At 42.5% G+C, this 10,261-nt stretch overlaps 1 protein-coding gene across 5 annotated transcripts in view; it reads left to right on the top strand.

Moving 5' to 3' along the window:
- SGCE (sarcoglycan epsilon) overlaps positions 1-10,261 on the top strand; it is an 81,983-nt gene that overhangs the window by 13,118 nt on the left and 58,604 nt on the right. For all 5 annotated transcript variants that reach the window (XM_019508445.1, XM_019508444.1, XM_019508443.1 and 2 more), the window contains one exon: positions 3,198-3,355. In XM_019508445.1, coding sequence (XP_019363990.1) covers positions 3,239-3,355 — 117 coding nt within the window. In that variant the 5' untranslated portion in view covers positions 3,198-3,238. The remainder of the gene's footprint in view (positions 1-3,197; positions 3,356-10,261) is intronic.

Here is a 10,261-nt window from a genome sequence, read left to right as displayed (position 1 = left end):
CCCCCCCCCCAAACTGGCCTATTTCTTGCACCCCCACCCCCTGGACCAGGCAGCCTTCTCAACCCACATCCCACAACCTGCTCCAGGTACAGCTGCTTTTACCAGTGTTACTTACTTGGCTCTGGCATCAGGAAGTCCCAGTGTGGGGAGGGGCAAGAGGGATGGGGATCACTAGAGGTTCACAGGGGGGCAGGGAGCTAAAGGTAGCCCCTGATTTCCCCCCCCACTCCCCGATCCTTCCAGACATTCCCGGATCCCAGCAAAACCCTGTGGCTTGTGCCTGTCTTTTCCCCACCTGCTGGTTGTGCTGCCCCCCCTGCCATGGGTCATGCCTGCCCCCCATCCCCTGTAGGATGTGCTTGCCTGTCCTGCTTCACCTGCAGGTTGAGTCTGTTCCCCACCTTTCATGGACTGTCCACCTCTCATGGACCTTATCACTCGGTAATCCCCTCCAGCCTGCTGGACCCCCAAACTCCCCAATAGCCCTCCCCATCCTGACTTACCTGATATCAGGCAGCCATTTTGAACCAATTTAACCTTCCCTACTGCCCCCAAATATCTCTATTTAGCCCCTGTGGGACAGCATGCCTTGCAGTGATCTTGTAGTGCTCCAGCCAAGAATTGTGAATGTGTGAACTCCCTTTGTAGTACTACAAATGCACATCTGTCCAAGGCCAAGAATGACTATGAAGTAATTTTGGACAAATAAAATATAAAATCATTTATATTCCCTTGAATTAATTTCTTTTCTTTCCTACATTCAGAAACTTAAAAGAACTTATAAAGCAACCTTTTACCAAAGAAAAGGCTGTATTGTCAGAAGCATGGTATTTTGATTTCTACCCCTGAAATTGAAACAAAGACTATGATTACCCTGACAGAAAATAAAAGTTTAAGCTGCTCTCAAAAACATATAAAGATTTCTGATTTTTGTGTTGCAATTTTAAAAAATCATATAAAGATAAAGGACAGTTTGCCCTACTTTATTCATAAACAATTATATAGTTTTATTGAAAGAAATATGAATAAAATTAATGGATAACTTTTTTAATTGATTCTCAGAAATAGTAGCCTTGAAGTCACTTTGGAGAAAAATAAGTTTCTTTCATTGTCATGTTTAAAATATTGAAGAGAAGAAATGATTTATTCTGTTCTTATTTCATCTTATCTAAAGCTGGGTGTTTAGACATTCTCTTATTCTTGGGTCTATGCTCCATGTATGACTGGAGATGATGTGGGATTTGGCTGCTAGCCAGTAGTAGGGTGAAATCTGCCCAGCTCCGGCCCAGTTTGCCTGGCTTGAGCTAACAGCTTTATTATGCAGAAGGAAAGGATTTAGAAGTACTTTCCTAATTGCATATAGTTTGTAGTACACTGCTAGCCCAGACTATAACTTAGTTCAAGTCAAGTCAAAGATTCATAGATTCTAGGGTCAGAAGGCCACAGCTGTAGGTATACCATGGACTTCATGAATGCTATGTTAGCCAGAAGGCCTAATCTTCGCAATATTTACACGGCCTTTGTTTAAACCTGTTCTGTGACAGAATTCTGCCAAATCCTTGGCATTGTAGGTTATTTCTTGGGGAAGGATTTTGAAATGAGCTAATCTAAAATTGACCTTGGATCTCAAATCACAATAGTAGATAGTTTACCATGAATCCTAGCAACTTCTTCACCCTAGTAAGATTATTCCTAGGGCAGTGGTAGTGAGACTGCTTAGATTGTGGTAAAGGCAGTACGACTTTTTCTCTATTTTCCCCTACAGGTAGTGATGCATGGTTTGTGTCTAGCTCTTCAACTAAATTGAAAATCAGCCATCCACTAAAGCATGTGTGTCAATGATATGGCCCACCAGTGCTCCTGGAGGGACTGTGAGTTTGGGGGCAGGTGGAATGTAGATGAGCCCACTGCCCACTTCTTGGGTAGAGCCCTGTTGAGGATGCATGTGAGTGGTGGGGCAGTGAGTCACCACTGCCACTACTGCTCACCCCACTCATTCCATACAACCACTGCTCATCCTGGAGGTGAGCCTGTGAGGTCACCCCAGAGGTGAGCCTCAGCCCTGCAGCTGAATCTGGCCCATGATGAACCCTGTGGCTCTGCAGGTGTAGGATGAGTTTGACATCCTTTTACTAGCACTGAGCACCCAAGGAAGCAGAAATCCAGTTTTCTTTGCCCAGTTTCTCCCTTATTTGCAGGTTCTGGCTTTGGGAGTCTTTGCCTGGTCTTTCTTAATATGGGTCATAATTTATTTTCTCAAATGTCTGCAGAAACCCTCACCCTCTCATATAGGGAAGTGAAGGGGAACTTGCATCTGTTGTGTGTTGGAAGGGTTATTCTTCAGCTCAAAAGTAAATGAGTGCTCTAAAGCAAATCTGTTGTCCAGTTGTCTGTATTGAGGACTTCTATGTCTTGACATGCCCAGAAGTATCAAGGCAAAACCCTCCCCCCTCCCCCAATAAAGACTGTAACAATTGTATATCAAAGAATTCTGATACAAGCTGCTACAATGCAAGTGTTACATCTTTATGTTTCCATAGGGGTACAGTATATCAAAAATCACTCCAACTTTAACACTGTTTCATTCAAGGCCAAAGATAGGGCAATTGAGCTAACTTGTATAGCTACAGGATCATGCAGACATGAATAGCAGTTACCCATCCTCTTATAAAGTGGCTTAAAGGTAAGCTTTTCCATTCCCATAATCTCTAGAATCTCTAGGCAAGTTCTCTAGAATTTTTCAAAATAGATGGTTTTCTTGCTTGGAAATATTGAGCTGAAGACTTTTTGTTTCTGTTGGTAGAGAGTTGAGTTGCCTCATTCTAGAGAGAATCTGAACCTCCTTGAATTAATACCTAGTAACTGATAATTGAAAGCATTAAGAGCCACCAGAGTGCAAAAGAGTATTCCACCCTACTGTTGGCTGTAAATTTAAAATGTGGAATTTGTGCCAGTTACACATGCTGAGCATAGACTCTGGAGTATGGATCTGTCAAATGAAACTATTCCAATGAAAGGAAATTCCAAATTAATAACTGTCCTTTTCCCCCATCCCCATGGAAATGCAGCAGTGTATCCCAAAACATTCTATATGTTGTTTATACAACAGAAACAGATTTAAAGTGGAAATGGAAACTATCAAATGAGTTATATGTAAGTGCATTTATAAAATATTCTAATATTTATGTCTTACCCAGGTGAAGTAAGTAATGATCCTATAACATTTAATACCAACTTAATGGGTTACCCTGACAGACCTGGATGGCTACGCTACATTCAGAGGACACCATACAGTGATGGAGTGCTGTATGGATCACCAACTATAGAAAATGTGGGCAAACCAACCATCATTGAGGTAACTCCTTTAAAAAAAGTATCAGTAGTTCATTTAAACATTTAAGATTCAGAGCTATATTGAGAATTCCAGATGTGAGTTCAGCTTTTAGTAAACTTACGCATAATTGTACCAATACAAACCCTCATTGGAATTGTGTTATTTATGTGCTATATAAAAACAAGTGAATTTAACTTTTGAAAACATAAAATAAGTTTAAATAAAAAGAAGAAAAATCTTGGGGGAGATTGTGACAGTGAGATTTTCTTCTCCCTAGAAACCATTATAGTGCTATATGAAAATGTTGGTAACATCTAAGAATAAAGAGACCTGACTTAGCTTTTACATAACTAAGAGGGAAAAAAAAGCCTCTGGCCTTTTGTCCTTTTTTCCTTGTAATACGTTTGTAGGTATTTGCATTTTATTTCAGTAAACTAGAAATAATTTTTAAATCTTGTGTTGGTATTGAGTTTACATAAAATATAGTTCAACATAAATTAAAAAATATTTAGGTGAAATGTCTGAATTTTACAGTCCTCTTCCCTAGAAATAGACATTTTTTTCAGTACAAAGCAAATTTGGTTGTTAAACCAGCTTTTTCTTGCTTGATGACAGTGATGTCATGGAATGATATATTTTAGTTTTTTAGATGATATTTGACCCAGATAGATTAAGCTAGTTCAAAAGGGAACTGAACTAACTGGTGCTTGGAGGAAAGGTCCATCAGTAGGCGATGAACATAATAAATAGGGATGTGCCTCTGAAGCAGAATATCCTAAACCTCTGAATGTTGGAAGTTGCAATGGCAGAGGAGCAAGGGCTGGAAAATTCTGGACGTGCCCTTTTCACCCTTTCCCTGAGCATCCATTCTCTGCTGCTGTTGAGACAAGGTGCTAGACTACATGGACCTGTGGCCTGACCCAGTAAATGTCAGTTCTTAATATTCTTATGTTCTTATTCTCATTAACAAAAATTTGCTATTCTAATCTCATAAAAAATTATGCTGATAAGTACCTTTTAATCAAGATCCCCAATATTAATGTAGCTTTTACAATTAACTTAGTAAAATTTTAAAAGTACTATTATTCTTACAATGAACATCATACATTTATTCCTGTACCATAAACTGGGGAGCAAAAGTGGCAGTTCTGCAGCTTTCAGTGTTAAGGAAAATATCTGGTAAAATTAACTTGCCCACTTCAGTAATTTTGCTTGGGCAGCAGTACCTATGTGTTAGAACTTTGATTAATTATTTCTCTAGATTTGCTTTTGATATAGATTTAATAACTTGCTCTTTTTCAAAGACAAAATATCTAAATACTAATCTCAATTATGGTCCTGCCAATAGTTTTGCACATGTTTAATTTTATGTATGTGATTAATCCTTTGATTTCAGTGTGACTAATCAAATGCATAGAATGAAGCATGTGCAGAAATCTGCAGGATTAGAATAATGGATTTTTTAAAGAAACTATTTAAAATACTGCCCTCTTTTGGAAAGCATGTCATTTAGGGCCTCAGTAGATATTGATTTAGCTGTGTGATTGTGATCTGACAAATTCTACCCTGGATCCAAAAATTGTGTCCTGTCATGCCAGAAGTGCATGGAAGGACGCATGATTTTGGATTTCAGGATAAAATTTGTCAGATCCCAGTTGCATGACTGCTAGCACGTGGGAAGCTGCCAGCAAGTGGCATCTCCGATGCCAGGTTCCCAGAGCACTTGGACATTTAAACTGCATACCTACAACTGACTACAAGCACACCAGGGTGTGGGTAGCTGGGGATCTGGGAGTCCTCAATCCATAGCTGTCCATGCTATGAATTTGTCTACAGTGTGGGTGACTAAGGATCAGGGACCTCAATACCATACTTTTTAATTTAAAAATGCAAACCAGCCACAAAGATGTTCTACATTTAATCATGTGATAAATGTTGAAGATATGGCATGCTGAAATTAATTATGCAATAAATGTAACGTCTAGCAGAGGCCTTAAGGTTTGACACCTGTATCATGCTTCACCAAGGGTGAACCTCTGTGACATAATGCAGAGATGCCTTGAGTGTAGACACCCTGTGAATGCACTATCTTGAACCACAGTATACAGTAGAAGGCAGAACCACGCACAGAGGTCTAAGCTACCTTTGTATACGTGACCTACTGGAAGCAGTAAAAGTGTGCTGTTTGTTATAACTGTTGGGGCCATATAGCTTCTCGTTCCAGAGCTAGCTCAGGTGTTTCTGCACAACATTGCCATGTATATATACTTTAACTTCATATTTAGATTAGTCAGTGGCCATGTTTACACAAGATGCTGATTGTGCATTAAGTGGTGTTACTACTCAGTCATGCTGAGGAACAGCTTTTTTATGACGCTGGCTGCACAGTAGCTCATTACTACTGCTAAGTAGCGTTGCATCACGCTTCCTGCCATGCGACGCTACTGCGCAGTAGTCATGGGCCTACTGCGCAGTAGTCATGGGCCTACTGCGCAGTGAGCGTCTTGTATAGACGCAGCCAGTGTGGTCAAGTGCAGGGGCCTGTATGGGCACAGAAATAAGATAACAAGATTAGGACCTACATTTTCATATGATAATTTTAGTTTTTTTGATAACTTATTCCACTAAGCTCAATGCTGAATATTTGATGTGGTTTAGATTTAAAATGTTATCTGTTCTTGAAGCTTGATTTTCTTGTTTGACATTTCTTCATAAGCGAGCTCTCTTTTGTTGTCTTATGAAATATTTTAATATGTATTTTGTGAGAGAGCTCTAATGAATGCTTTATCCATCTTGTTTTGTATTTATTCTTAAATAATTTGGGGCATTGACAGGTGTGGGGAGGGGGGAGAACTTTATGGGAAGAAACATTGCATTAGTTCGACTCGTTTCCCCAGAATCTGCATAGATCGGGTGCTTCAGTGGGGCTTTTTGGTGCTTTTAGCTAAAGCTGATTCAGTCAGCTATTAAAAGTGCCAGAAAAGCCCCACAAAAACACCCAACCTATACCGACATTGAGCAAGCCAGGTCCAACTAACACAGTGCCTCTTACGGGCATGTGGTGGGCTCAGCACTGGGATGCATGGAGTTTAAAGTAAAGCAAAGCACCAGGTTGTTTTTTTACATCTTTAGGCAGCATTGAATTATAAATAAAAATAAGAATATTAATGATTTGATTCAGTATTCCCCCAGATTTTGGGGTGCACCAATAGAGATTTTTTTGGGTTCATACCGATGGCCAATATTTAAGGAGCCATATTGGCCAATACCAATCTGATTCTGATATGCATCCCCACAGCTTGGATAGCAGTGTCAGGCTTTCTGGTGTGGGGGAAGGGGTGTGGCAGAGGCAGATCAAGGACCCCACAGTGAGGGAGGGAGTGGGGCAGGGCAGGGTGCGGGATGGAGCCACATGCAGCTCATCTGGGGAGCATGGGGGGAGGGGGACAGCTCCCATTGCTGCACACACCCTGGGAAGCCATGCTCTCCTAGGGTGCATGCAGCAGTGGGAATCACCTCCCCCCGTGGCTCTGTCCCATGCCCCACCTCGGCTGAGTAGCACCTGCCCCTGCCCCACTCCCTCCCCTTCACCATGGAGACCTTGATCTGCACTCCCTCACACCCCTTCCTTCCCCCCACCCTTCCCCCACAACAGACTTTACCAGCTGGTTGTCACTGTCCAAGCCACCAAGCTGTGCTCCTGGCTGCGTGCATGCTGTGGCTGTGTGCATGCACAGGGCATTTACTGTCTGCATCAGGCAAAAAATTCCAATTTCTGCAATTTTCCCTATATCTGTGCCGATCTGATATGGGACCGATATATCAGTGCACCTCTGCCAGATTTGATTTCACAGCAAAAAGTCTTATTAAATCTCACAGAAATATAATTTTCTGCTAATGTCATTGTTCAGCATTTCTGTTCCATAGGATGCATGCTTTTGCAACTTAAGCACTACTCTCTTCACTTACATAGAGGTGCATATGTAATGGCTATACCAGACTACTCCTCCTTATTCAAACTCATTCTAAAGATCTGTTGTTATTCTGAAGTTTTTGGTTGTAGCCGTGTTGGTCTAAGGAGATAGGCAGGCAAGTTTCTTTGAGTAGATGTGATATTTTTATTAGACCAACTGAGTAGTTAGAAAAAAGTTCTTAGCAAGCTTTCAGGCGCAATCACCCTTCTTCAGGCATAGGAAGTCTCTGCTGTTCTAAGACTCCAAGGAATGAGAGAAGAATAACAGAGACTTCCTGCCTGAAGAAGGGTGATTGTGCCTGAAAGCTTGCTGAGAACTTTTTTCTAACTACTTAGTTGGTCTAATAACCTTGCCTGTCATTGTTATTCTGATGTATTCAAGAATTATTAACTTTTTCAAGAATCAATTCCATTATGCTGTTAACTGTCCCTTTTAGTTCTTCACCTGAGAGGCTATATAATACCATTCCTGTAACCACTTTCCTGCCTGCACACTCTGACAATTCAGATTTGATTATTTGACAGTCTCTGACAATTTGACACCCCTGCAGTAGGGTGCTCAGTTATGCCAAGACAACAGTAAACCAAGCTATCTGCTCCCACTCCACACATGTCATCCTTAGATGTAAGGATGCTCTGGGAGAACCCTAAGATGCTTCTCTTGAGCAGTGTGCCATCCCAGAACTTCCTTAACAGCTCATTTCCAACGTTGACGTGCAGACCAGCAGAAGGTACACAGGCCTTATTGCCCCAGCAGTGTGACTGAGCAGCCTGTTTTCCCACTGGGCCTTTTGTTACCTCTCTTTACTGAAATATACATTGCAAACTCTTCGAAACTGAGATCATGTGCTTTCAGGTGATGGTAGAGTGTGAGGTGGGGAGGGAAGAAAGGAAAGAAAAAGGAAAGATGCACAATAATATTGATACAGGCTTCATTTCAGATTCCATTTGAATTAACTCATAATTTTGATATGTGACTTCTAAAGACAGTCATACAATAATCACAAAGAACTGAATTTGACCATTTTGTGAACACCACAGATCTTACCTGGACTTTAAGGTTTCATGTCTGGGTACCTTTACATAGTTCCTATATACAGAGACATTTTTCCAAAAAGGAGACATATATACGCTGCATCCTCTGGTGGCTTTCAGTTCACCTAAAGATAAAACAATTTGGCATTATTTAACTTATGTTGAAATAGTGCACAGGAAACCAAACAATGGCCCTAACTAGAAGATGGCCACTTTTCCAAAGAACTTGCAGTAATCTTTCCTCTAATACCTGTAGCTGGTTTAGCTCAACCAGAGGCAAGATTGAACAGAAACTTTACAGCTTGCAGGACAGAATGCAAAATCCATTCTTGTGGTACAGTATTCCCATAATAACATGAATAAAATATCCACACACACACACACACACACACACACACACACACACACACACACACACACTTCTACTTCTGTTCTTCAAATGAAAGAAAAAGAGAAAATATATGTTTGTAGAAAATAATTTATTTGTAGAGGTGCACTGATCCATCAGTCTGATGGATCAGCACCAATATAAAGAAAATTGATTGCACTGGAAATTGGCCTGATGTACTGCTAATTTGGCCAATAAATGCCTGTGCATGCAAACAGCCACAGTGCAGCATGCAGGCAGCGAGGAGCAGAGCCCGGCAGCTTGGTAAGTTTGTTGTGATAGAAGGGGAGGGAGGAGGAAAAGGGGGTGGGGAAGGCAAATCAAGGCCCCTGCAGTGAGGGAGGGAGTGGGGTAGAGGCTGGGGCTGGTGCTATCCAGCTGGGGTGGGGCAGGGTGTGGGATGGAGCTATGGCGTGGGGCGGGGTGGTTCCCATGTGCCCCCAAATTTGTGCGAGGTGTGGGTGGGGTGGGCTGCCGCTTTGGGCTGGGGCCGGGACTGTGCCAGGCTCTTCCTGGTGCGTGGAGGCTGCGCTCGGGGCTGTGGGGCCATGCTCAGGGATGCGCTCCCAGTGTGCGGGGACTGTGCTCAGAGGCAGCTGTGGTGAAATTTTGGGTGGCTGGAGCCCCCCACCCCCGTAACCCCTCTTCCAGCCCCACCACCACCCACCCTAAGCACAGCCCTGGCCTAACCCTCCCTCCTCCTCCGCCCACACACTGGGAACAGCCTGTCGCAGCCCTGGCCCCAGCCCAGAGCTGCAGCCTGCCCCACCTTACCCCATTCACATCTGGGGGCATGCCTCCCCGTGCCATCTCAGGGTGCATGCAGCAGCAGGAGCCACAGCTCCATCCTGTGCCGTGCCATGCCCTGCCCCAGCTGGGCAGCACCTACCCCAATCCCACTCCCTCCCTCACCACAGGGATCCTTGATCTGCCCTGCCACACCCCTTCCCTCCTTGTCCACCACAACAGACTCACCAGCTGGATGGAGCTGTACCCTAAATCGGATCGGTATCAGCCCCCAAAATCTCTATCAGTGCACCCCTACTCATTTGGATGTAAATATGTTACATTCTTAGATATTGCACAGATGAGCAGGTCCCTTCTGACCCTAGAAACTATGAAACTATGAGCAGCGTTTAGATAACTAGGTAGACTAGTGAAAAAGTTTCAGTAAGTTTCAGTACTCTATCAAAACCCATAGTCTAATTCTGTTGATCCAAATAGATTATTTTTCTTGTAGTCAAAATAAGCTTGTTCCAGTGATTATGTAAGGGAACATATTTAAAACAAGGAAAGATCATATAATCATAGAAAATTAGGGTTGGAAGGGACCTCGAGAGGTTATCTAGTTTTAACTGCCTCCTCAAAGCAGGACCATTCCCAACTAGATCATCCCAGCCAAGGCTTTGTCTAACCAGGTCTTAAAAACCTTCAGTGGGGATTCCACAATGTCTCTGCTTAACTTTCTCCAGTGTTTTATTATTCTTACTGAGAAAATTCTTCTTAATATCTAACCTAAACTTCCCTTGCT

The sequence above is a fragment of the Gavialis gangeticus genome, unplaced genomic scaffold (genome assembly GCF_001723915.1).
Source record: "Gavialis gangeticus isolate Ggan-Ray unplaced genomic scaffold, GavGan_comp1, whole genome shotgun sequence".
Taxonomy (NCBI): domain Eukaryota; kingdom Metazoa; phylum Chordata; order Crocodylia; family Gavialidae; genus Gavialis; species Gavialis gangeticus.
The sequence above is the reverse complement of the archived record's forward strand: the minus strand, read 5'-3'. Positions and strand labels throughout refer to the sequence as shown.